The 26,501-nt window shown below is 44.4% G+C and overlaps 4 protein-coding genes across 9 annotated transcripts; all 4 read right to left on the bottom strand.

Annotated features, from left to right (window-relative positions):
- Positions 1–986: 986 nt before the first annotated feature.
- LOC124327498 (AT-rich interactive domain-containing protein 1A-like) lies at positions 987–17,910 on the bottom strand. Of its 6 annotated transcripts, none has more exons than XM_046786433.1 (14): positions 17,259–17,909; positions 16,347–17,148; positions 15,299–15,418; positions 10,210–10,501; positions 9,487–9,603; positions 8,449–8,862; positions 7,952–8,371; positions 7,488–7,870; positions 7,061–7,423; positions 5,601–6,608; positions 5,214–5,282; positions 4,706–5,006; positions 4,442–4,558; positions 987–4,282 (listed from the first exon to the last, which is right to left on the bottom strand). In XM_046786433.1, exons 2-14 carry the CDS (start codon positions 17,061–17,063, stop codon positions 1,500–1,502), a joined length of 7,104 nt encoding a protein of 2,367 aa, XP_046642389.1. In that variant the 5' UTR covers positions 17,064–17,148; positions 17,259–17,909; the 3' UTR covers positions 987–1,499. The 6 variants fall into 6 exon arrangements, with proteins under 6 accessions (XP_046642389.1, XP_046642390.1, XP_046642391.1 ...); XM_046786434.1 differs by having other exon boundaries at positions 10,210–10,498; XM_046786435.1 differs by having other exon boundaries at positions 15,311–15,418.
- A 1,340-nt stretch (positions 17,911–19,250) lies between these two features.
- LOC124327537 (mpv17-like protein 2) lies at positions 19,251–20,990 on the bottom strand. The gene is made up of 4 exons (XM_046786505.1): positions 20,558–20,990; positions 19,726–19,964; positions 19,509–19,637; positions 19,251–19,437 (listed from the first exon to the last, which is right to left on the bottom strand). Exons 1-4 carry the CDS (start codon positions 20,727–20,729, stop codon positions 19,372–19,374), a joined length of 606 nt encoding a protein of 201 aa, XP_046642461.1. The 5' UTR covers positions 20,730–20,990; the 3' UTR covers positions 19,251–19,371.
- A 199-nt stretch (positions 20,991–21,189) lies between these two features.
- Positions 21,190–22,659, bottom strand: LOC124327536 (60S ribosomal protein L13a-like). Its single transcript, XM_046786504.1, has 5 exons — positions 22,529–22,659; positions 22,123–22,253; positions 21,688–21,943; positions 21,506–21,628; positions 21,190–21,320 (listed from the first exon to the last, which is right to left on the bottom strand). The coding sequence occupies exons 1-5, from the start codon at positions 22,547–22,549 to the stop codon at positions 21,237–21,239; spliced, it is 615 nt and encodes a 204-aa protein (XP_046642460.1). The 5' UTR covers positions 22,550–22,659; the 3' UTR covers positions 21,190–21,236.
- A 774-nt stretch (positions 22,660–23,433) lies between these two features.
- LOC124327514 (cytochrome P450 315a1, mitochondrial-like) lies at positions 23,434–25,925 on the bottom strand. Its single transcript, XM_046786477.1, has 8 exons — positions 25,541–25,925; positions 25,197–25,447; positions 24,882–25,065; positions 24,717–24,819; positions 24,366–24,622; positions 24,057–24,299; positions 23,775–23,984; positions 23,434–23,694 (listed from the first exon to the last, which is right to left on the bottom strand). The coding sequence occupies exons 1-8, from the start codon at positions 25,652–25,654 to the stop codon at positions 23,587–23,589; spliced, it is 1,470 nt and encodes a 489-aa protein (XP_046642433.1). The 5' UTR covers positions 25,655–25,925; the 3' UTR covers positions 23,434–23,586.
- Positions 25,926–26,501: the final 576 nt, after the last annotated feature.

The following is a 26,501-nucleotide window of genomic DNA, read 5'->3' as shown; positions in this document are numbered from 1 at the left end:
TTGCAACACATTAGATAAAGACCGGAAATGAATGTATCGAAATTCTCAAAAGATTTGATGTGATACAATTGAACTTTCCAGAGTCAAATGTCTATCGGGTTCAACGATGGTACATTTACTTTACCGAGAATCGCATTCTCCACGACCGGAAAATATAGTCCCTATAAGAGAGGAATGTAAAAATGTGGACGTTTAAAAAGAAACAGATTTTATCCAAACCGACTACCTGAAATTCAAGGAAAAGAAAAAGGCAATTGTACACCCATTTTTTTTTTTACGATCCTATGTACAGTCACATGTATTCTCCATTGTCCTACAATGCTTTTCCATGGTCACACGATGAACAATACAATTTGAAATAATACAGAAATTGGGATGAAACCAAGTATTAAAAAAAAGAAGTGGTCACAGATGAGGAGTAAGACAAGGTTTCGTGGGGTCGGAAGGGGGATTGTTCCTCGAGGATTTCCCACTTGACCCCAGGGGAAAGGTCCCTTTTCAAGATTTTTGTATTTTCCTCATGTTGATAAATATTTCCTTCTTGCCATTTTTTTTATTTCATTCGTGTTGACAAAAATTGGGGGGATTTTCTTTTTCTTTCTCTTCTCTGGCAAATTTCTTCAGATTTGACCCTAGGGCTGGACTACATCTCTTCTGGTTCATCACAATATTATCGAGGAGTTTTATAAAGATCGACGAAAGAAATGGGGATTGGGGCATATAAAACTTGTAGAGAAATTGGCAGGCAAGAAAAAAAAAATCAAATAAAAAACGTTGATGAAGACTTTTTCACAGCAAAACAACAGGTGGTAGTAGAGGACCCGGAACCTTCCCCTCCCCACTTTCTTGTCTTTTAAAAGCTCACTCACTCACACACACACACACACACACGCTCGCACATTCGCAGACTTCTTTGACGCCGGAGAAAAGAAAAAAAAAGCGCCGAAATCGTTCAACGTCGCAAGATTTTTTTGAATTTCGTGGGCCATTGTAGAGCAGAGTTTTTGTATTTTCAGCAGTCACATGATCGCAGTATTTAAGCCAATCAGCATGGTAACGGCTTCACACACACACAGACACACTAAAGAAACTTTCACAGCGTTTTTTTCTTCTTTCTTTTCTCTTTCTCTCTCATTTTCAACACGTTCAGAGAGAATTTCCCAAAGAATGACGAGAACCAAAAGGAAGAAAAAAACAAACCAACAAACAAACAAACAAAAATTTTTTTAAGGTGAGAGGGGGGAGGTGAAGGTGGTGTGGTGATGGGCTGTGTAAAAAGGAAGGGGGATATAGAGGCGGGCGAAAATATTACAAGGAATGATAGCCAATGCTGGTGAGATTTCCGTTCGCTTTTTTTTGTATCAATAATATAATATTTTAATTAATTAAAAAAAACTGAAACAAAGACTCGATTCCACTCATCATTATCTTTGTCTTATGTCTTATGTCGTAGTCGCCATTCGATTTAGTCGTAATTGCCGGGTCAATCTGTGTGTAACTCATTCGTCATCACTGTTGCAGAGGTAGAGACTTTTGGAGAGGAGAGCGGCTACACTCTGGTCCATGATTTGCGACATCACTAAAGCCAATAGCCGTTGCTCGAGTTTGGCCAGCAACGGGCGAGACTCGGGGTGCCGGGAGATGTGGAACACGGTGGACGCCGCTCGGCGCAACATGTCCAGGCTGGTGCCCATCGACTCTGGATTCTCGCGCAGCGCTTGGATGCCGTGCTGGCTGGCCACAGCCAGCGCATTAGCCTCGGCCTGTTCGACGAACGACACCAACAAGGCCAGACTGTTGTTGTGCAGGGCGATGAGCCGGGCCATGCCGGAATCGGCAGCCGATAAGTAGTAAAGCAAGTTCACGGCAAATTCTCGAAGCACCTGGTCCTCAGTGCGGCAGAGAGACCGCGTCAGGAAGTGGACCAACTTCTCCAGTCGCAAAAACGGCGGAGTGGCCAGGATCAAGTCCATGTTGCAGTCCATCACCATCAATTTACTCAAGGTTTCCAAACTGAGCCGCTGTGGAGACAACAACGACGTCGAGTGAGGACCAAATGAACTGAAAGGATCTTGTGACTGAGCAGACGGGCAGATGGCCCAATGGAGTAGACCGTCAATCACTGGCCGAACGATCTCTTCGGAATAGATGGACAAATCCAGTTGACCGGCAATGTTGGACATGAGTACGAGGACGTTTTCGCGCAGGGCCAGCAACGTGTCCCACCACCAGTCCGTTTCGCATTTGCTGGAAGCCGAACCGCTGGCGCCCAACGAGTCGACTGAAGCAAAGTCCACATCCTCTTCTCGATCGTAATTCTTCTGGTGGGAAGACCGCAGCGGATGGTCGTGGTGTAGCAAGAGGATTTTGCCAACAATGACCAGCAGTGTCGAATTCTTGGCCAGCTCCGTCTCGTTACTTGGCACAAAGCTCAGGCTCCGGAATATATTGGATAGGGCCAGGGCACGTCTGGCCAGCGCGTCTTGGCTATCGTCTACTAAATAGAGACTGCTCTCATCACGCGTGTAACACTCGTCTTCATATTCATCCATTTTACGCCGCTTTAACGTCCCGTGGGGATCGCGGATTACGAGACGGTTCCCACTTGGAAGGACCATTACCGTCGACGAAGACTCGGGCTGCCGGGCAGGCAGTTTCACAACCGGTCGTTCCGCAATCGGTTCCGTGGTCGATTCTTTCTTGATCTCGGTCTCGTCCAATCGACTTTCGGATGGGCCAACAAGTTTGACTGCTTCGTTAGTCACTTCCGGCTGCGGCGGCTCTGCAATCATCTCTTGGTCCACGGCAACGTCTTCCTTCTTGATTCTCTTGAGAACATCAGCCAAACTGCGACTGGGCTTACTCATCAGACAGTTTTTAGTCGGGGCCGATGATACATTTGGTGTTGCATTTGACGGCTCTTGCGCTGGCGCCTCTTTCTCGCCGGTCAGTTCCACCTGGCAGTCCATTTCGTTCGTTTCCGCCTCTTTGGCGGCCTGCTCGGCCGCTTTCTTGTCCACTTTCTTGAGAACACGAACAAAGGGGACGATGCCCAATTCCGCCGTAAAGTGCGAGACAATATGTTGAGTGGTATCGCCGCCACCGATCTGCCATTGGTCCATGCCACTTTCAAGTCCATCATGGACGTCCCATTCTTTCTTGACGTCTACGACGAACAGTTCCTTGTCTCTCGAGACGACGCCAACTTTCTCGCCTCGTCGCGTGTTCATTGACCAATCAGGCCCGTCGAGGTAACGGACTCGTTCTCCAGCCAAATCGCAGGACTTGACAGCCCCCAAATCAGCAACGTCCAGGCCGTCAGGCTCTGCTTTCCGTTTGGGCCAATTCCACCAGGCGTCTTCGTCCTCTTCGGTGGCTGTTTCGCCGACCGACTGGCAACTATCGGCTGGTTTAATGGATCTTTGCTTCAATTTGCTCTTGAACTCTTCAATCCGGTCGAAACCAATTTCCATGTCTTCCAGGATGGTAAAGATCTGCGACAGACAGCGACGGAAATGTTCCAGGAGAACTTCCGTCAGACCAGGCATGTAGGCCAGGCTAAAGTAATGGACGCTGGAGTCGTCGTACAGCAACACGTTCAACACATCAATGGCCCAGGTAGATTCAGCCAACAGACCGGATTTCAGGGCCAGGTAAACTCTCCATGCATCGACTGGAACCATATCAGCGCGACAAAGGCGACGACGTTTAGCCATTACGGGCACCACAGCTTCGACGGAATCTGGAGGGAAAAACGACTCGCGTTTCGCCGGAAAGATTGGCATGTTGGCCGGCGGACCGGGCGGCATGCCTTGTGGATAATTGACCGCTCCAGGTGGACCCGTCATCGGTCCTTTTCCTGGAATAGGCGGCATGGGATACGGTTTCCCATCTGGGGCACGAAGCGACGTGTAGGGCGGTCGAGGTCCCATAAATGGCTGCCTATTGTTGACCATCGTCTGCGGTCCAGACCACGGTTGTGGTTGCGGAGGTTGAGGCTGAGTCTGCTGCTGCGCCTGTTGTTGTGGTTGTTGTTGCGCCATCGGATGTGGAGGGACCACAACTGGCGTTGGCGGCCCTTGCTGATGGCTTGTTCCATTGATAGTGGTAGCTGGAGTGGCTGGTATAGGACCAGGGTATCTTTGAGCTTGATCCCAAGCCGGATTTCGAGGTTGGGGAGTTCCAGTTGGTGGCACCCAAGGAGCTCCGACTGTCTGAACCGGGCCAGGACTATTGCCCTGCTGTGGGTATTGGTTTACGAACGGCGTGTTATTCCTCCAGCCTGAATAGCAAGAAACCAAGAATGAAAAAACAACAACAATTAGTTTCAATTGGCTGATCGACATGACATGAATAGCTGACAAGCGGGTGCAGTACTGCATTAGTAGCAGGCATGCGATTAACGAAACACAAGACAACTGGAAAGAGTGCTGTCACTCGCCTGTTGCAAGATTGCTACTAAAACCCATGACTCCACCCGTTCCACCACCACCACCACTTGAGGTAAGATCACCGGAACCGGCCAAACCATAAGGTGACCGGTAAGATCCGTAAGGATCTGAGTGGATCGCGACGATTAATTAAAGTAAGAAAAAAAAGAAACCCACATTAGAAAAAAAAAAATCAAATTAAGATTTAATAAATTTCAACAGAAGAATCCATCACCGCTTACTAGACACATAGTACACGTGAATGAATTCCTTACCGAATGAAGGTTGCCGTGGTTGGTTGGGCGCCTGACCAGGAGGGCCGTAAGGTGGATAAGGCCCTGGTCCTGGTTGTTGCTGAATCGGGGCGCCGGGCGTAGGAGGAGCATTGGGATTAGGTCCAACTACTGCGCCACTTACTCCGCCAACCGGTGGATTCAGACCGGTCGGAGTGGGTGTCGACTGGCGAGGTGGCATACCTGAAGGAGTCGGCCCAGGAGTCCCCGGTCGAATGAGTCCTGGATAAGGCTGACCAGCAGGTGGACCCAAATTGGATGGTGTGGTTCCACCCGGATAACCCTTTCAAAAAAATAAACGTCAATCATTTAGGCCAAAACAAAATATTCAGAATTGGAGTAAAAGAAAAAAGAAGAGATTTTTTGGTTGTTTTTTAGTGTTGTTAAAAAAAACCAATCCAGCAATCAACTATCAAGCACTACGCAAATTAGTTTTGAAAAAAGAAATAATGATTTAAGTAGAGAAATGGGGAAAAATTAAAACACATACAGGCTGTCTATCAGAAGAAGGCGGAGCCAACAAGGTCGACGAGGCCAACAATTGGCGCAATCCACTCCGCTGTAGTTGCAGATGAAATCAAAATTATGATCGGAGCGGATTAGAGAAGAGGAAACAAAAAACGAGATAATGAGAAATAAAATCGAAATAAAACTAAACAGAAAATAATTACTAATCAAATAGAAACAGCAAAATAAATTAATACACGAAATTGAAACAAAATCTATCAAGCATCGTGCGTGTACTTTGTTACTTTTGGTTAGTCATGCTTAAAAAAAAAACAGATGGCCAATCAAAAGATGGATAGCATTCTTCTACTTTCGTTAATACTTTGAACTACACGAGGAGGCAAATTCGTAACTAGAATAAATAAGTTACCTGGTACGGATCAGTTTGTTCTGGATAACCAGGTGTTCCCGCATTGGGTGCCGGACTGGGAGCTGGACTGGGTCCAGCACTGGTATTACCCGGCTGTTGCGTCTGAGGAGGCTGTGATTGTTGTTGCTGTTGAACGAGCGGTTGTTGTTGTGGCTGCATGGATTGTGCGAGGGGTGACGGGGGTACGGATTGTGACCCCGTAGAAGTCGAAGTGGCTATCGTCGCCGGACTTGGACTCGGTGTCGACGTGGGTGTCGACACATTAGTTGACGCCGTAGGAGGCACAGGCGGTCGTGGAGGGTAAGGCCCCGATGCTGTTGCAGCTCCTGGAGCGTGATTAGGAGGCATAAATCGGCCGTAAGGATCCGAAGGTGATGGCCCAGGGCCTGGCCCAGGAGGGGGAGCTTGTCCACTCGGTGGCGCTTGAGGGTTGTAAGGTTCCGGGTAGGGCGCTGAATACATTGTTCGATTTGGAGGAGTCGCGTACGGAGGATACTGCTGGTTGTTTGGGTTTGGGTACTCGTTTTGGTACGGATGATGATATCCTCCCTGGTTTGGATGATTGCCAGGGTGATTAGGATGATTGGGATGACCCGGATGGCCAGGATATCCTCCAGGTCTACCAGCCATTGTATTGTACATTGAAGGAGGTTGCTGTTGCTGTTGCTGTTGCTGCTGTTGTTGTTGCTGCTGCTGTTGTTGCTGTTGTTGATGTTGTTGTTGCTGCTGAGCAGACGGGGGAGGAGGCTGTTGGTGTGGCGGATAGCCGGGATGTCCACCGCCGCCTCTGCCACCATAGTGTTGTTGATCATCAAATGGATTGCTTGCGGCAATGTTTTCTCCAGCATGAGGCGGAGGATAACCAGGATAGTGTGCATTGGGGTAGCCATCCATAGACGGGATAGGCGGCACTCCAGAAGACGGGAACGAATCCTGACTGTTGGATGATCCAGCCGGCGAGGGCACACTTATTTTAGGAGCCGGTTTCTTTTTGGTTGTGGCTTCCACCTAAAGGGATACAGAAACGGTTGATTAGCACAAATAAAAACATGGCTAATAGCATCAAAACAAAAACCCCACTGAGCTACTGATAATCCACGACATCTGGGTCGATTCGTTTACTAAAATGCGTCAGTTTTTGTCAAACAATCTCGAGTATTGTTATTGTGAGATAAAAACTGACTAATTCTGATAAAAATTTCGACTGCTATGCGCTGTTGTCGGTTCATTCTGTAATCCCACTTTTTCACACGCACACACACAGAAAAATAAAATAAAACCAAAAAGCCCACTGCTTTTCGATTCGCATTATTAAATTACAAATTATACATGTTTTTTAAATGTGGAAATAATTTCTCTGAATACGAACACGAAAAATGTAAAAAAATTTAAATATCGCTATTAAAAATTCCAGACAAAACCCTTTTTCTTGTAATAAAAACCGCAACAAAATGACGTACCTGATTGAGTATGGGCTGTGGATCGACGCCTCCTCGGTCAAATTTGCACTCCCAAGGGAAGAGGCTTTTGGTGTAGTGTTTGCGTAGCGTATAGGCGGCGCTGGAAGAAGCACCGATTCCCAGCGTCTGAGCGATGTCTTTCCATACTTTGTTCTTTGTCACTTCCACGAAACCTCCACGGTCCCGAACCAGCAGGTACAAACGGAAGAGGTCCAACGGATTCTTGGATATAGTCGGGCAGGCCGTAATGGGACTGCCCTTCTCTTCCATGAAACGCAGCAACTGATCGAGGAACTTCCTTCGATCAGGATGATCATCAAAGTCATACATCCGCGCAAGCGCGTCACTAACATGCGACGTTTTCTGGAAGAAAAACAAAACGTGAAAAAGTTTGTTAAGTAATGAATAAAAAGCAACTGATTCATACCGGAGAAGATGGTGTAGGTCGCGTAGAGACACTCCAGTTACCGACACCTGGACCCGGACTATGTACGTCATTGTAATCTTCGTGCTGGGAAGATAAGGAGGCCGGTCCCGGGCTGGGAACGGTGCTCTGCGGCGTTGGTGGGTGACTGAGCATTTGGTGCGGCGGCTGCTGAGAAAAGGGCGGATGATGGGCGGACGGGGTCATTGGCATCGAGCTGGTTTCTTTGCGCGAACGTGGAGTCGAAGGGGCCGAAACGTCGTCACCAGAGGCCGCCGACGTGTTGGACAGCGTTGATTGCTGAGAGGCTTCGTCCAGTCCAGCCACACCGTCCGGTCCTGTCGTCACCAAATTGGTAACAGGAGAAGCTGCTGACGGAGGATGACCTGCAGCAATAAAACAACGGGAGGTTAAAATCAAAGTTGAGTTGTGATCCTCTGTTCAGTGTCGTGGACACGGGTGCCTACCAGTCATGCTGCTAGCATTGTTCATGCTAGGTGGTGGAGGATAAGGCCCCATGTGCTGCTGCTGCTGCTGTTGCGTTGGCGGTTGTTGCGATTGCGGAAGAGAAGGCGGTTGCGGCGGCCCTTGAAGTGGCGCAGGACCGGGCGCTGGACCGGGCGACGAAGCCATGCCATACATTTTCTGTTGTTGTTGTTGTTGCAAATGATGTTGCAAGTGCTGCTTCATGTAGTGGGGCGGAGTATGAGACGGGCCAGGAGGCCGGGGCCCAGAAGTAGGTGGACCGGAAGGTGGCGGCGCGCCCTTGCCTCCATGCACAGGCATTGGGCTACCGGGAGGTCCTCCAGGCATCGTATTGGCCGGTCCCCAGTTTTGTTGTTGTTGTTGTTGTTGTTGCTGTCCGTACTGGTTCATGTTGGGACCGCCTGAGAAAACACGTCACACAATGGAAAACTATTAGTGGCTGATTCCAAACAACATGAAATGTGGCAAAATATCAGACCTGGTGGGTATCCCGGGTAGGGTGTTGGGGGTCCCATGTGCGGGGTCATCGATCGGTTGGGACCCGGGCTAGCGGGTGGCATGGGATTTTGGCTGGTGTTGCTATTGGGTGGCATTCCAGCACCAGGCTGTTGCGGTGGGGGAGGAGGTTGCTGATGCTGCGGCCCATAAGATACCGGAGTTGGACCATATGGACTTGGGCCTCCTGGTCCCATGGGTGGCCTCGGATGTTGCATGTACATTGGATTGGGCAGGTACTGTGGTTGTTGCGGCTGGCCACTCGGCTGCTGCTGCTGTGGATGATGCATCGGCTGCTGTTGCTGCTGTTGTTGCGGCTGTTGGTACGGAGAGCCACCCATCTTGTACGACGGCATGCCAACATGCGGCGGAGGTGGCATCGGCTGCTGATACGCTCCTAGAAAAAAGAGACGACAAAGATAGAGAAAAAATGCATCAGAGGGGGATTGTCGATAAGGCTAAGAAATTTGAGTTATTTTGGGGGGCGTCATCCAGCGACCGCTTTTCGTTCTTTCAAAAGAACCGCTTCCTAAAATCATCGATCCAACAACCTCTTTAAGAGTCTTTTCTTTTTTGTTGTTCAACATTTGTCCCGATGATTACGAGGCAGCTGCAGCAGATTGCCAATACATGTGCAACATAATATCTAGGGAGAGAGAGAATCTATCCTGTGCACATGCCACATCCAATCACATACCCCAATCACTTTTCGGAATAGTGTGTAAGTGATTCGTCCTTGACATTCATTTGGGTACGAAAGATAAAAAATAAATAAAAATAAATGAATAATAAAAAAAAGAAACATAATAGGATCAAGGTGGGGTATGTAACAAGAAGTTCCCCTCCCACATCCTTTCCCCCCAAGTCTTTGATCCTTTTTGTTGTTTTGTTTGTCTGTCTGTCTGGTTATGCAGCAGAACAGGTGTGTCGTGAAGAATTTCTCTAGCATTGACAGTGCGCTATATTTATATATCGATGAGCTAAAGAAAATAAATAGATGGATGGCTATATATATATATACCTTGGGCTGCCATGGGAGAATGACTCATACGCGCTGGTCCGCTATTATTATTGTCCGATTGGCTACCCGGACTGGGCGAAACGTGGCTGTTATTATTATTGTTACTATTCGGCGGTCCTGTAAAAAATATTGACCACAAAACAGAAAAGACAAGAGGATTAGATTATGAAGCAACAAAATAAGAGAAATGGCGATTGCGGGGCGTGTTGATGAATCGAACGGAATGTTTGGTAGCCCATCTATTTTCGAGGTGGACGTTTGTTGTTGCGTATGTTGATGAGCATAAATGAGACAAGGGCTTTCCCCAAGGTCACGTAGTAGGAACAGCAGCAGCCCTGGATCAACGTGTACACTCACACATCCAATGCCATCACAAACGGCCACACTTGACTTGGCATACCGCGCCATGATTTGCTTTTAGAATGGGAGGAAAAAGGGGGGTGGGGAGACATACACTAACATCGGGGATATCCCCAACTCTGAAAAAAATAATAAAATAAAACACCATTTCCCTTGTTTTCCTTCTCATTCTGTTTGACCTTTATTTTCTTTTTGTTTTTTGTTGTTTTTTCAAAAGTCGGAAACAACAAAACTTGTTGTTTTCAGTTTCACGCTCAACTGATTCCATCCGCTTATCTTCACCAAAGCATCGCTTAAACCCATTCTTCATTTTTTTTTCTAAAAACACAAAATGGGAGAAAGAAAGAAAATTTTGTTTTTTACCAAGGGCCGGGGACATGGACCGACTGGCTGGTGAAGGGGCCGGTGGAGGCCTTCCAACAGCCGGCGAAGCGACGGCCGTTGATGAGCTCGTCGTTGGCGTACTGCTGCTGCTGACGGCGGCTGTTGACGTGGAAGTTGTCGGGACTGTTGGAGTCGAAGTGGACGGGCTGCTGCTATTCCGTTGGATGCTGGATGCAGTAGCAGCGGTCGCGCTGTTACTCGCTTCGGCAGATGTCTCCCCAGATCCTGGGCCACTGCCCTTGATGGGTTCCTGTTGCGATGGCGGCGGCTGCTTTTCAAAGAGAAAGAAAGAATCGTTTCATTTCTAAACACATTTTACACGTTCAAATAATTTAACAGAAATTCTCAAAGGGGAAAAAATAAAGAAAAGGGTGACGATGAATTTCTAGACGGCATTTTGGTCAAGTCAACTGTTAAACCCAAACATCACACGGACTAGTAGTGACATCTACGAGAAACCTGCCAGAAACAGCAAGAAAGGAAAAAAAAACGTTTTCTGGCCGACGGAATGTATGTTTGAAAAATTCGTTTAAATGCCCTGTCATCTGATCACTCAATCGACCGCTAACGTTAAAATGCAAGACATCGAGTCGAGGATTCGTGACTCTGAGCGGAATGTTTTAACGTTTGGCAGTTGTAGACGCCGGCATCGAGGATCAAATGGGAGAAGGAAAAAAGAAAACTGAGGAAACACCGGAATAGAGAGAGAGACACACACACAATGGCGGTCGATGGAGAGAGAAAGAAGGTCCTCCTAGCTAGTGGAAAAGAGACAACAATCAGGGAAGAAACTCACGATCACGAGCACACGAGTTTAGATCATCACACATTCATTCGTTGGCTTCACTCAGTCAGTCAGTCCGTGTGGCGAGCAAGCAGACACACATTCACATACATATACAACACACTCTACACACACACACACACTACACACACACCGGTCGATTCAATATCAAACAACACGGAGGTTGAGAAAGTCTGACGGCGCCCCCACTCGATCCGAGGCAGCTACGACTGAACCGAAAAACTGGCGACTCTGCCACTGGCGCGCTGCTTGGAGGAGGGAGGAGCCCAACAGTCACCGAGAGAGAAGGGGATGGGGGGGGGGGAGCACCGCCAAAAGCAGGGGAGGGAGATAAGGGCCCCACAACGGAACGGTTGGCAGGCAGGCAGCTTGGGGGGCTTCATGTGCTTTGTATACTATCCTATATATATATGACTGGCGTGTATACTGCTGGACTCGACGACTCAAGGTTCCAGCCCTGCTGCGTGTGTGTGTGTGTACCATGGGGGAAGAAGATTGTGTGGGGAACGAGGAGAGAAAGGGCAGCATTATAGAAGCGAAGGGGGGAGCGCATGGGGGACGCGCATCCTGTGTGTGTGTGTTGCTGGGCTAATGCACACACACTTCCCCACGGCTTTTGGGGTCGGTCGACGGACGACGATGAAGATGGCAGCAGCAGCAAGACAGAGAGAAATGCGCTCAAGAGGGATGGAACTTTTCTCTCTCTCTCTCCCTCCTACTATTTACTATATTATATATCCAACAAGGTAGAAGACAAGCTTGGGTGGAAAAAAAGAGAAGAAGAAGATGGGGAATGAGAGATGGAAAACGACGACGACGACGAGGGGTTCGGCAAAAGGGCCCTTTTCAAATGGCATTTTTGTTGTCGAGCCAGCCAGCCAGCAAGCAGAGAGAGGATGGGAACCCAATCGTTCCACGGTACATATATCGACTCGACAGCAGGCAACACACACACAAAGGAAGCCCTTATTTTTCTTTTCCCTTGTACATGTGTACGCTGCTGCTGCTGCTGCATCATAACATATTTCTTTCTATCTCATTCTCTCTGTCAGTTTGTTGTTGTTGTTCCATATTTCGAAACCGGGAATTGCTGTTTAGAGCCGACAGACACCACCTGAGACACGGAACACACCGGCAGTTATGGCCGGTGGAAAAACACAAAAATAATAAAAAGAAGAAAAAAAAATCATGTGTGGCTGCTCAACAAAGCAGCAGCGACGGACCTTGTCCCACAATTGAACAGCAGATGGGCATTTCTTTTTCGTTTCAGCTATTTGAAAAAACAAGTCTTTTTTTTCTCTCGATCTTTGAAAAGTTGGAATCACGAGATATATACACACAGCAAGGATGATTTTATATATAACGTATAAATGTGTGTATCAGAGACGAGCCATCGGGCATCTATCTATGTGTAGTGCATACCACGCTGGCAGCGGTGGATGGTGAAACCTATTCCCCTCCTCTCTCTCTCTCTCTCCTTTTTTCCTCTCTTCCCTATTTTCGCTGGCGTCAGAGACGGCGGCCATTTTGGATAGCGATTTCAGCCAATGGCGTTCGTTTACGGGGAAACGGATCAATGGGGAACGAGACACGAGGAAAAACACGCCCACCACTACCACCCGCTTTGGGTTTTCCGAGAACCACAGTCATCAACCCCACCCACCCTCCCCCTCCCCAAAAGGCTTCGGGTAAAAATCTTCTCTTGGCTGATAGAAAAAGGGAAAAAGAAAAACCTCGTTCTTTTTCTCTCTCTCTCTCTCTCTAGCCGATGCCTCTTATTTCAGATGGGGTCTATCTCCTTTCTACCGGCATCGTCGCAGTCGAGGAAATTTCCACCACGAGGCACCAAATATATAAATATAAAGTAACCGGGTAGTAGAGAAGAAGAAGAAGAAGATAGAAGAGAACCTCTAAACCGTGACAGGCCCCCCAAGTCCAGCTTAGAAGAAAGAAACGGCCCTCGCTTTTTCCTTCTCTCTCTCGTTTTTCCCCCTCGACAAAAAGATGGGGGCGTGTATATCAAAGAAAAGAAAAAAAGGTGGAAGATGATGGCGGGAACACAAAACATTCCACCGGTTACAACACAAAACGCTTCGGAAAAACATTTTCGAGTCAACTTCAAGCATTTTCGTGACGACGACAAATTCAAAAAAGGACTTTTTTGAGAAAGGAAATAAAATGGCGTCGAGGAAATAGAAATAAAAAAAAGTTTCGACTGATATTTCGTTTCCCAAGAGCGCGGGCGCAGAGAGAGAAAAACGCCGAGCCGTTTCTTTTTTCCACTCATGTATTAGTCTGTGCTGTCTCTTCCACAACATCATCCGACGGATGGATGAGAATTGGAAGAGAAGAGCGCGCCTCCCTATCTCTCTCTCCTTTAGTCTTTTCTACTACTTTTTCCCTGGCTCTTTTCCCATTATCAGAGACAGTCTCTTTTTTCTAGACACGAAAGAACTTGCGGCCGTTGAAGCATATCCTCCCTGTCACACGTCAAGGAATTCTCGAAAAAAAAACTACTACCACTTCGGCTTTTGAACTTTTTAAGCTGTCCATTTTTGAAAAAGGGACGTTCACTCGGCAGCCAATTAAACAGCCCAGAATTGGATATCATCTTTTTCCCTCATTTCCACTCAGAGTGGCTTCTGATTATCTCATTGGCGGGAGAGAGAAAGCCCGGCGCGTGTCGTCTGCTCGACTCGAATGCAATTTTTATAACATTTTTCTTCTTCTTCTCCTGCTGCCGCCACCACAAACCCCTATGTCTGTCCAGCACGACAAAATAAAAAAATAAAAAGGAACGCGGGCGGAAACAAAACAAAAAAAAAAAGAACCGACGAAAGAAGAAAAAGGGAAGCATAAAAGGCCTCGAGGAGAAACGTCCGCGCGTTTATTATCGCCGTCGTCTATCGACCCGCACACGCACACACGAAACTCCACCCAAAGTGCGCCAGGCTCCTCCTTTCTTTTTCCTTTTGCCGACTGCGTTCGCTGCCTGCCGAAATTGCCATCGCGGCATGAATCGCTTTCCTCCTCCTAGCTTCCCTGGAACACGTCGTCATTCCCCCCCACCATCCAACGGCTCCTAACATCGTAGGCTCCTACGAGTGTGCGCACACACAGACAAACAACGCCGAGTTCCAAAACGATGACGACGACGTCACTCAAACGATTATACGTTTTTCTTTTCTTTTTCTTTGAATCTCTCGCAGACGAAATGGGGGGAAAAGGCGGGAAAATACTTTTAACACGAGTTGTTTTTCTTTCTTTTTTTAACAGTTGACAGCTCGTCAAGTTTTTTCCCCTTCAAACAAAAAAATAAAAAGAGGGGAAAAATATAAATAAAGAAAAAATGCTGGGCGCCCTCCTCCATTGGCGGCCATTTTCCCACTCTACTTTCTAGTCGCTCACTACTTACTAGCCAGCCGGGCTCACGGGCGCGAGATAGAAAAAAAGAATGTGTCTTTCGATTCTAACGAATTCGGACAAACCGGCACAGGAAAAATAAATCAATGAGAACGCCGAGTCTGAATTGACAGCCACGTGGAGATGATGTAAACAGTCGAACGAATTTTTCACATAATACGTAAGTGAGGGGGAAAAGGACGAAAAGGACAGGTGGTGCCAAAGTATCGGCAAGAGAACGAAGCGGGTGGGGTGAGATTAAAATGACGTCATGTGAACGCAGGCTGTGAGTGTGTAGGTCAAGGTCAGGAATCCCATCCAAACTCGTCACTTGCAACTTAAACAGTTCCTTCCTTCCCATCCTCCTCATTCCATTTCATTAACAATAGCCCATTCCACCGGATGAACATTGGAATTCCCTCTCTCTCTCTCTTGTGCCTTTAAGCAACGTAGTAGTACTAACCAACTCCCACTGCTATATAGCACTTGATACGGGTGTAGTAGTAGGGCAGAGCAAGCCGGAGCAGAGAGATAGATAGAGCTAAGAGCCAAATAGATCCAGACAAGTACTACACATTTTATCCGATAGCCCTTGGGCGAGCCGAATCACATTGTCAATAACATTTTTCCCATTCTCAAGTGGACGGGAAGACCCTATTGTGCGATCCGTCTTTCTTTTCTTTTGCCAAGTAAAAACAAACTTGTGATCGAACCATATGAGAATAGTTCTGACAAAATCTCGGCTGGCGATCGTCCAATGGACAGAAAAGTAGGCAAGACATCAATGGAAAAGGCTAAATAAAGGTAGTATTGTGCGTTTCCTCTCGTTTTTTTTTCTTATTATGTGTTTGTTGGCCGTACCCATCTTCTTACCTGCTGGACTGGTCCTCCTCCACTTGGCGTCACGGCGTATCGTTGCTGCTGGATTCCGTGTCCTATGGGAGCACCAGGTCCGTACGAGGGATATCCTCCGCCTCCACCCTGAACGCACAAGAAAAGGAAAGGAAAAAACGTAATCAGTCGAAATGAATCCATCAACCAACGGTGTGTGAGTGTGCCGCCACCCAGGGTGAGGGCCAGATTCGAAAGGGATAGTTTATGCTAATAGTGACGTCACTATCTCCGTGGGGGGTTGCGTTTCAACGGGACACAGAGAGGGTATTCCTCCTGCTTCCTTGCTCTTAAAGGACGATCATCACTTTATTTCTTAATCACATTTCATATTCACACAGCAAGAAGAAAAAAGAAGTAGCCATTCCCCCAGAGTCACAAATAGCTCCTTTCCTCCTTCTCCTCCTCCATCACCAATAAAAAAGGGCTCAAAAAGATGAGAGGAGAGAAAGAAAAAAAGAAAAGACAGGGGGTAGCACGAGAGAAAGATGCCTGTCAATGACGTCACCCCTCCCCCCTTCTCTATCCGTCACTAATAACGGGTCAGTAAACACGGCCACGTGGCTCTTTTGCTCCACACTCAAATACACATATTCCACCAAGTTTTGGCAAACAAAATGTTCAATCACTCATTCACTCGGCCATCTTTCACTCAGACATCTAGTTCCGACCTCCAACCCATCTATGTAAATGATTCAAGCTGGGGGTGATGGAGCTCTTCTCATGAATGCCTCGACTTAAATCATTCAATTCATTAATGTGCTCCGTAATTAGATCAAGAACAAGAGGTGGGTGTAGACGTCGGACCACTAACGGAATGATCCGTTCGTTACCGACTTAGCCAACTTTCTATATAAACGAGATGATTCATTATTTTGGTAGCCTCTTAATAGCCGTGCAATCAAAAGAATACTTAAAGGATCGATGGGCTATATGACGCAACGTGCACAGCATTCTTCCAATAAAGAAAGTTTTTTCTAAGGAAATTCGGTTTGACCTTCACGTTGTCATCCTGTACCTGCTGCATCGAATTTGGTGGAGGCTTGAATCCAGGAGCAAAATTCCTGGGCTGCTGCTGCTGCATAGGCCAGCCAGCAGCTGGATGCGAATTTGGTGGTGGTGGTGGCTGCTGTTGAGGATAGTCTCCATAAGAATATCGTTGCACTGGCCCTCCTGATCCAGGCTGAAGAAGTTGGTTTAATGTTGGTGTTGAATATCTTGAGGGTGGATAACCCTGTCCACCAGCAGCACCACTACCATGATGAACTGGAGGATAACTCGGCACAGGACCAACACCAGGCCTGGGCATGGAATTCATATAAGCCACTGGTTTTGTGGCTAGCACAGGACTGGACACATTTCGAACCAGGTTGCTGCCTGGATACTGAGGGTACGGGTAGCTGCCCTGCTGCTGCAAATCACCCTGCTGCTGTTGTTGATGAATGTAGCTGTGAGGTGGATATCCAAATCCAGATTGGGCATTTTCATAGCCAGCAGCGGGGGAGTCCACAGGATATCCTACAGGAGGTTTGTAATAACCCCCGCCTGATTGCAATTTGCTACTTTCGTTCATGTCATGAGAGCCATTGTTGCTGACAGGGGTGGAAGTTGGCCCGTTGGAACTGTTTGTCTCCATCTCCCTCTGAGCATCCACCCCGTTGGTGTTGGGTCCATCCAGATCCTTCATCTCGGGCCCATTTCTGGGAGCTTCCACTTCAGCTTGGGTGCTGGCCATGGTCTTCTGCTTGTTACGATCAACTCACAACTGGTTCAGTTCCATCTTGAGAGAGGTGAGTTTCAGTTGAGGAACACGATAGAACCTGAAAGCGTAAAAAAAGGAATGATGTAAGCCTGTGATCGGTACAAGAATTTCTAGAAAGATCCAGAGATGCTCAGCAATCTAGGATTGGCATCCATTTTTCAGACTTACGCTCGAGTCGAGAGAACTTTTCGAGCAAGAAGAGTTTCAGCTAAAGCACACTTGGCCTCTTATTCCCACGCTGAACGCGTCGCTCCAAGTCGGGCACAAACTCACAATGGATAACACTGTGTAGAACACATACACATTCACACTTAACACAAGACACACACACCAACACGCACTTGCTCACATATGCACACACGGTTTTTTACTTTTTGAAATCTTCTTGTTCGTCTTCTTCTTCTCCTCCTTTTGGGTCTTGTGTGTGTGTGGTGGTGGTGGTGAGGAGAGTTCACGAACAGAGAGAGAGCCGGAACGCGCGCGACGACGCTTGGGGAAAAAGCTTTTTCTTTCCAACAACTGACGTAAGCGAGTCAGCCCGCAAGGTGGTGTGCCCCACCGACCAGCAGAGTGTCAAAATTGCAAGAGGCGCGATTCAAACTTTACAGACAACACACTCAATCGACGTAATTTGGGCTGATGACTTGCCTCTACGGCAATGCATCTTTCTCTCTTGCCGCAGAAATTGTCGTTTCAGTTTCAGTACTTCTTGGTGTCTGAATGCGATGCCAGCGCCACCATTGCCTCTTCTCTCCCACCAAGTTTTGGTTCCAGCAAAAAAACGAAAAAACGCTTCTTTAATTCTGTCCTCAAACCATAAAACAAACTACTTGCCTTTCATTCTATTGGTATTCTCTTCAATTAATTCTTACATTAAGATTGAATCCACTAAAAACTGCGTAAAAGACTGAAAATGTAAAAAAAGCCGAGGAACTATTTTGACGAGGTATGCACGGCGGATGGATACATCTGGGCTTCGTTCTCTCTCTCTTTTAGAAAAGACCCGCGCCATTATGATGGCGCTATTGGCCGACGGGCGGACTCTCGGTCCCTTTTTCTTAACGGGCCAAAGAAAATTTCAACTACTTCCACTCGAGGCTCTCTCACGCAATTACGTGAATAACATCAAAGAAATATGAATTTTTTTCTACATCCATATTTAGTTTTTAACATATTCCCAAGTTAAGAGATTCCAAACGATTAGATGCATAATTTTGAATCCATCTGGCATTTTCGCCGTTGCTTCATACGTATACGTACCAACCAACCAAAAGACGGGCGTAGACAATTTCGAAAACAGGAACTGGCTAGCCCCTGTCAAACAACACCTGGCGGGCATTGCAAATTCATTTCGTCGTCTCTCTACTACACTCGCTGCTGCTGCTGCTCTACCTGTTGGTCTTGATTACGCTTTTCCCGACTAAAAAATAAAATATTTTCTTCTCTCTACTTATATTGACTTCTTGATGGACTATACTTCTATAAGCGATCACTTACAACATCCAGTCTCATTAAACAAATTTCTAGCTCTCTCTCGTGGCGAACGAAATGAAACTTGCATTCTAACTTCGTTAAGCCATCAATCTCAACCCAACAAAAACGTAACAAACAAAAACAGGTTCTCCCAACAACAAAGTGATTATTTCGCTGTCTAGCTGCAGCCCCCCTACCTATTTACTGCGACGCACCTGAAGCAATGCGTCAGTTGGCAAAACCACTTAGGAAAGAAGAAAAAAAAAATTTGTATTTATTGAGAAACTCTTTTTGGTAAATCAACCTTTATATGATACAGCACGGCAATTCTGACCGCTGAGGAAGTATACCGGTGAGTATGAGGCCGACACACAAAGGGAAGAGAGGGGAATTCCGTGAAAAAATAAAAAAAAGGGTTGCTCATTCAAAAGCGTGAGCAACACGGCAAATAAAATAATCAATCCGCAGCGTCCCATCATGTGGGTCAAGGTCACCACACACGAAAACAGCTAAAAAAAGAGACCATTCAAACAAAGATAGACATTAAGGGAGGGGAAAAGAGCCAATAAAAAAATTCAAAAAAGGATTTGCTTAAGATAGAAAACAAATAAAGACGTAGGAAGTGATGAATGAATGAAGCAAAACAAAAGGTGTCCCCAGTAAAAACCGGGAAAAAGAAAAAACGTATTCAATGAACCACTTTTGCCAATTGCACATGTGCCAATTGTCACTTGTGTATTCGTCAGGCGCTTGCGTTATGCATTTTTACATAAATACAACTATGTCTACAGTTTTGTGAGATTTTGATCTACAATTCCTTGCGTTTGTGGCTGGTAGGGTACAGTTCGGCATTTTCGTTTATTTTCAGTCGATCCTGTTGGTCAATCACAAATTGTTAGGTACAATTTGGTCGTGTAAAAATGGAGAGGTGGCAGTGCAACTTACAAAATGTTTAGCGTAAGATAGGAACACGTTCCAGGCTACGGTAAACACGTTGACGTAGAGAACACGATAGACGGCCGGGACTAGTAGAAAGTTTATCAACTGACTCGGTGGCCATACGATGCAATCAGTCTAGAGGTCAGTACAAACAAATCATTTCGGAATTGAAAAATATTCTAGAATGATAAATTCCAATTAAAAAATACACGATTTTACTTACAATATACACTAACAGAAACTTTGATTTGTATTCCTCCCATCCTTGCGACATTGAACAGCCCTCCAACATACCGGCACCAACAAAGAACGAAGCCGAAGATATGGGGGAACAGATAACTTGATCTGCGACGATTTTTTTACCCACCGTCATCAGAGATTTGCCTGGTAGAAAACGGTCAAGCCACGTGTACCAAATATGATTTGGTAATCCTTGAACGAGGCCAACAGTTCCCATTCGACCTGTACATTATTTTAGAAAAAGCCATACCAATAAAATTTGGTCTCGTTTTTTTTTTTTTAATTTACTTATAGTACTTTTAAGTTACAATAGGCTACTAACGCCATCTATCTCAGATTCTGGATATACTTTCAGATTTACACAACCTTGTTCAACCTTTTAAAAAAACAAATCAGCAAAAGAAACAAAAAAACGTGAATATTTAGTTAAATTCTAAATAAATAAATAACCAATACAAGTAAAAACTGTAATCAAAGACTACTAGTGAATTGACTGCAATTTTGGAAGATTACATAAGATACTTTAATAATGAATTGTGAAACACTGAAGGGAAGAGAACACAGTCAAGAGTTGTTCAAATACACGATTAATATAGCCCTCATACTTAGCTTAAAATCCACTACACTTTGCTGACCTTTAGACTGGTACTTTTCCTGGACTACCAACGAATAAGCTTAACAATATAAAACTGTTGGGTTGTAGAACAAGTCAAGAACAAGCAAGGTCCCAGAAGTTCTGAAATTATATGGTCATGCAAAGCAATTTAACACTGAAAAGGAAAAAACCAAATCTTCAACATAAACTGTAAAATTACCTATTCGGTCAACATCAATTGCACCATTGCTTTGACTAGAGTTGGTGTACACTTCAATTTTTTGTTGAATGATGTCTCCAGCAGTTAGAAGAAGTCCACAACTAACAGTATTGGTAGCCCACAAATACCGCCCAAATAGCACATCTTTTAACTTTTTATATCGACTATACATTTCAAATATTTGAAGTCACAGAACAAACCAAACACCAACCCTTACACCAGCACACTAAACTGCTTACCCAAGACAATAAATTATTTACTAGCTACAGGCCAGAACTGTCCCAATTTTTTAGGATTAGTTCTGGAATTAACCTAGAAATGCCTACTATTAGCTCATTTTCAAGGAAAATTGTGACTCTCCTCACGAGATCCGAACGTGAGAAATTATAACAATTGCCCTTCACTTTTCGTCTGGTCTAGCAGTCGACGACAATCATTTGAGAATCACCCACCAGGTGTCGCATATACACACCCTTAGGCTATGTACAATCTAAGGAACCGCTCAACACACAAACAACTTCTTAATTCTTCATGTCAACTTAGTCCTATTTAGGATGTTTTATTGATTGATACGAAGAAAAGGTTTCCCAAACTTGACAGTTTCCCGCCCATTAAAATAAAAAGATACAAACTAGGATCGCAAGTGGTGTATTGATCAATCCACGGGAAATTAGAATATTCACTTGTGTCCCAAAGATTGAAGCAGTTTCTGGTGTCGCACAATGCGTTCGTAAACCTTCTTCTTGGCGAGTCCCTTGGTTCTCTGCAAAATTAAACATGAATTTATTATTAAGAATTACACTGGTAGCCTATAATTATCTAATAATAAACATTCATCAGTTGGTAGTGCATGTTTGATTATTGATCATGTCTTCACTTAAATGGTGTTAAATTCATCACAAGAATGTGGGAAATACTGCTATAAATAAAGATGATGTATTTTATTACCTGTTCAACCTTCTTCTTGCCATAAGCGATCGATGCCTTGATCTTACGTTTAGCTTCAAGGGTAGCAACAATATCCTGGTACTTCCATCCAACCTCGTGAGACAGGCGTCCCAGGCGACAGTACTAAAAGCAAACAAATAGAATTATTTTTTCAATCTAGGACTTCAGAACTGTTAAAATACCTTGCGACCAGGAGACAGGCAAATAACCCTCAATGCATTAGGAGCAATTTGCTTCTTAACGCGCATGTAGCGAGGAGGAACACCTTCGAAAGCGCGAACCCTCTTCAAAGCTTCACGACCCCTGAAGGTCTTGTAGGGCAACATTCCACGTACTGCACGCTTGAAGATCTTGGATGGAGCACGGTGATGGAATGGGCCTCTAGCAGGGTTGACATTACACCTCTTACGGAGGAAGCTAAGAAACTTCAGCTTGTTCCTAAGATGACAAAGACAGCATTAATGGACTTGAATGAGACAACAAATATAATCATGTCGGAATGACAGCCTCAGTTGGTAGTGCATGTTAACTAATGTTCACGTATAATCACAAAGTTTGGTGTTGAAATCATCATTTAAATGGCATAACAGTTAGGTACACACTAAAAACAATAATACCTGAAAAAAGTTCCGGAGATTTCCATCTGTTCGGCCCTAAGAACACGAACTTTGTGTCCATTGAGAGCTGCTTTGGCTACAATGGTAGCCAATCGGCCCATAAGATGCTCTCGGGCATCGATGATAATCGGCTAAAGAAAAGAAATACATAAATAACATGTAATTTAGTATTGCATTTGTAATTGTTAATTGTCTAGCAACTAGAGCACTAAAGGCTGGATATTTCGGTCTGACACGTGTAAAATGGACGCCATGACTGTTACCAAGAAAAACACTTAGAATAAACACTTTCCGTCGAAAAGTAACAATCTAAGTTGAATTTCAGCTTCAGGAAAATGGATTCAATTAAAAACAGTGGTTTTTTTACTGGACACTTGAATAAATACACAATATTGAAGAGAAATACCTTGTTCGTGAAGCCCGGCATGATGGCTAGAGAGAAAGACCAAAAAGTGGATAAGCAGTCACCCAAGAGCCTTGAATGAGGACATGAAACGAAGGTGGCAACACAGCGACTTCCGAAACAGGAAAATTCACGATCTATACTTTAATATAAATATTTCTACAATAGTATCTAGTTTTGGTATTCAAAATTATTTTCAATTTTAATCTTTCGATTTATAAAAATTATTATAAGTGTAGTGTTTGTTTACTCTTTGTTCTTAACATTGAAACAAGTCACTAAGTCAGCACTGAGTCAGCATCAGGTAACGGTGTGGCAACGCCCAACGGCCCAACAAAAGTCCACGAAAATTGAAAATGTTCAATGATGTCCAAATTTGTTGATATTTTTTATTATTGCCACGAATACAGCATTTTTGAAAATGAATACAAACACTTATGTGCATTTAGTTTCATAATGTAATAATGTTAAATAATGTAATACTGTTGCAAAAATTGGGGACGACTGAAAAGTTCGCTTAATCGAATTTCATGTTTCCAAATGTGACAACATACTTCCTACCTCACAATATTTCAGTTTCGTTCAAAACGCTATTTTTTACCATTGATATGGAAATTTTGAGAAAATCGTTGCGATATTTTATCAATTTGCACTATCGCGTAAAGTCATTCTGTCTTCTGTGATAAGTGACTACAATAAGTTTATTCATTTTACCAACATTTTCAATTCTTTTTTAAAGATGAAAGAACGAGTAGTGGTCATGCGATTGTCTTCTAAAATTTATGATTCATTAATATGATTTTTCTGTTTCGGTAGGCGTTCGATTTTAAAAATCTAATTATGCAAGATTTTGTTTTCGCCACTGAAAAATAACCAGACACGAATAACCGGACTCGATAATTACTAGCTAAAACATCTTAGTTATTGTATATTTCGGCGTTGGGAAAGAATAAATTTGAGTAAAAAATCAAATTTTTGTCATCTATAAAAGTCATGTGCGGAATCCCGGAATCCATTAGAAAAACATGTGGAATTTAAAAAACATTTACATTAAAAAAAAATTAAGAGCGAGGTCGCAAACGCAATTGAACTGGCTGATCTACGGTGCCCAGCAGTCGCATGATCATTTTAACGTGATTCTCAGCTTGAAATGTAAATCTTGGAATGGCCTAGAATGAAATAAAGGATTGGTTGTAATAACTACCCTCAACAAACTTAGTAACAAAAAATTTATTTCGATTTGACGTACTTTGTATAATAAAATGTACATCTGAGACTCGGCCAGGCGGCGACCAATACAGCCTCGTCTTCCATGGCCAAAAGGTAAAGACGCAAAAGGGTCCATCACCATACCATTTGATGGCCCGTGTCGATTCCACCGTTCCGGTATAAAATCCTGCGCATTCCGATAGTAGCGCTCATCTCTTCCACTCGTGTAGACGGACATGAGCATTATAGTCTATTAAGCAAAACAGTTGCAAATAATTTAAATAATATTATCTAATTAACGAGAAAAGTGAGAAAAGATTACATCTGGTGGAATGCTGTAACCTCCGATAGTACATTGCTCCTGCATGATTCGAGTGAGGAAAGTAGCCACTGGATAGAGACGCAAAGCTTCTTTAACAGAACCTTTAATCGTCGGAATATGTTGCCATTCGTCGCCGATTCTTTGCTTTGAAGATTGAACTAACTCGATTTCATTAAAAATTTTGTTTTGGACTTCAGGGTGTCGAGCCAGCAAGTAAAGTGCCCACTGCGTCGTGTGTGATGTCTGTAAGAATCGATAGAAAATTTTTAACAAGAGTCATTCAAAAATTCCCAGTTTATATTTGCATACCGTATCTGCGGCTGCCAAGAATAAGTCGGCCACAATTCGTTGAATGTCGGATTTAACCATTTTCTGTTGTCGAAGAGAAGATACGATGCAATCATCCTCGTTACTATCGTCTTGCGGTGGCAGTTTCTCGAGACATGTTTGAGTTAGCTGATTGGCTAATTGCAAAGCGCTTAGAGCTGATTGCTCAAAACAGCGCCACGCATCCAAATTCAATTTAGCGGCCAAAGCTGGGGGAAGAAGCGTTAAACGAGCGCTACCTATTAAAGCCCAACACGTTATTTTGGTCTTAATTATCTCGTTCTTAAACACCTACACGTAAAAAAATTCAAGAAAGTAAATAAAACTACATACTCTCAAATAGCGTCTGTAAATGCTGGACCATTCCAGGGACATAAGTGTCAACGATTTCCTGATCCAAGCCAATAACACGTCCGAAGGCGACGCACATTAAACCCTAAAATTTCGATTCATTTAAAATTCTGGATTTAACCAGTTAACCAACACTAAAATATGTACCTGAACAAAATAGCGATACAAATCACCCTCGAGTTGGGTGATCAAACCGTTTTCCGTGTGCTCCCACTTGTCAAGTAACCGATCAGCCACGTCATAAAAACTTTCAATGTGACGATGCAGTGTGGCCGTTTTCAGTAAAAGCGGACTTAAAATCTTCCTGTAGCGTAACCATTCCTCGCCTTGCCTTGATAAAAGTGCAGAGTTCAAAATGGAAATGATAAATTGAAAGTACGCCCGTTCATCCGTCACTCAAACGCGCCAATGTCGCTCGTTAGTGAAATGACTCATTTTGGGGCTTGAAAATGATTAACTTACATAAAAAATAATCCTCTTTTGTACGCGTGTTTTTTGTTTAAGATGAGCCACGGTTCGGGCAGCATCGGTCGTGGGCAAGTGCCTTCCTTTTGAAAGACTTGTTGATAAAGCGCAGGATCCGCCAGCCAAACAGCTTCAACATGGCCCAGCTTTTCGCGGAAAATGGGCCCTAATTGGCGGTGTCTATCGTCAATGTAACGATGAATCTGTGATACACCACCCGCACGAATGACGTCCCAAAGTGTGCCTATCTAACGTTATCGAAAAGAAGAAATAGAGAGGGAATTTTAATTACATGAAATTTGAAACAACCGCCGGTTGATTATTATTTTTTTTTAAATCACCAGCGGCAATCCTTTAGGTGCGGGGATGGAATCGAATGGTTGAGACTTGGCTGTGTAGCAACGTCGTTCTAACAGACTAATCCTGCGGATTGGATGGCGAAGATAAGAAGCCATTTACGGAAGAATGTTCGATTTGTTGTTTTGCCTGGAGCACTTGATAATGTTACAAGATGACAACAAGTCAGTCACACTTGATTCAACATAGCTTTCCACTTTTCTTGTTTCTTAAAACTTCTTTCCCTTGCACTGCAGTTAAAATTTGTTGCGTTTCAAAACGTATTGCGATTATTATTAAAAAATTGATGTAGTAGACGACAGTGTGGAGCACTGGAAGATAACAAACCAATCACACTCGTTGATGTCCATGGAAATGAACCGGTTTCTTTTTCTCAGACTTCAGACTTCATGACGTAGTCGCTTTAGTTGACACTAGATGCTGGAAGAGCATGCGTACGTAGGGTACTTTCCAGCCCTCTCATTGGCTCATTACGGTCACGTGACCTTTTTTTTTCAAGCCACACTGTTAGAGCGCTAGATTATTTCATTAGAATGATTTACGGGAAGTGAATCAAAAATTCTCTTGACGTTGATTTTGAATAGAATTCAGCCACAGCGTTATGGTGACGCTATATCGGCCATCGCGCAATTTCGTATCCGGAATCAATATGCAATATTTAAATTTTTATGATCAAATAATTATCTTTATTATAAATGTATTGACTTGAAAGTTTTTGAAATATATTCGTGAATATATAAACTGTAATGAATTTAAATTAACTGAATAAACCTTAGAAAATGAGAGGAAATTCGTGTTGTGACTAGCGACTGCACTGCCAAAAGCCTATCAAACTGGACAAGCCCGTCCCAGCAAGACTAAATCATTTCAGTTTGCCGAAATTAAAATTCGAAAATCGGAAAATGGAAAGTCTTTGTTTTCTCTTCGAGTGTTTGTCTTTGTTTG

The sequence above is a fragment of the Daphnia pulicaria genome, chromosome 2 (genome assembly GCF_021234035.1).
Source record: "Daphnia pulicaria isolate SC F1-1A chromosome 2, SC_F0-13Bv2, whole genome shotgun sequence".
NCBI lineage: Eukaryota > Metazoa > Arthropoda > Branchiopoda > Diplostraca > Daphniidae > Daphnia > Daphnia pulicaria.
This window is presented reverse-complemented; position numbering and strand designations above follow the sequence as displayed.

Bases quoted from the DNA above. Each gene is read 5' to 3' on its own strand.
- LOC124327498 (XM_046786433.1), bottom strand. From the start codon at position 17,063: ATGGCCAGCACCCAAGCTGAAGTGGAAGCTCCCAGAAATGGGCCCGAG. The intron at 9,604-10,209 runs GTAAAAAACAAA...TATTTTTTACAG, and splicing joins GTCCATGTCCCCGGCCCTTG to GACCGCCGAATAGTAACAAT. The intron at 4,283-4,441 runs GCGAGTGACAGC...CTTGCTATTCAG, and splicing joins TAGTAGCAATCTTGCAACAG to GCTGGAGGAATAACACGCCG.
- LOC124327537 (XM_046786505.1), bottom strand. From the start codon at position 20,729: ATGTATAGTCGATATAAAAAGTTAAAAGATGTGCTATTTGGGCGGTAT. The intron at 19,965-20,557 runs GTAATTTTACAG...AATAATGTACAG, and splicing joins AATTGATGTTGACCGAATAG to GTCGAATGGGAACTGTTGGC. The intron at 19,438-19,508 runs GTAAGTTGCACT...ATTGACCAACAG, and splicing joins TATCTTACGCTAAACATTTT to GATCGACTGAAAATAAACGA.
- LOC124327536 (XM_046786504.1), bottom strand. From the start codon at position 22,549: ATGCCGGGCTTCACGAACAAG. The intron at 22,254-22,528 runs GTATTTCTCTTC...TCTTTTCTTTAG, and splicing joins TGCCGGGCTTCACGAACAAG to CCGATTATCATCGATGCCCG. The intron at 21,944-22,122 runs GTATTATTGTTT...TTGTCATCTTAG, and splicing joins ATCTCCGGAACTTTTTTCAG to GAACAAGCTGAAGTTTCTTA.
- LOC124327514 (XM_046786477.1), bottom strand. From the start codon at position 25,654: ATGGCTTCTTATCTTCGCCATCCAATCCGCAGGATTAGTCTGTTAGAA. The intron at 24,820-24,881 runs GTACATATTTTA...TCGAAATTTTAG, and splicing joins TGTATCGCTATTTTGTTCAG to GGTTTAATGTGCGTCGCCTT. The intron at 23,985-24,056 runs GTAATCTTTTCT...TTTGCTTAATAG, and splicing joins GTTACAGCATTCCACCAGAT to ACTATAATGCTCATGTCCGT.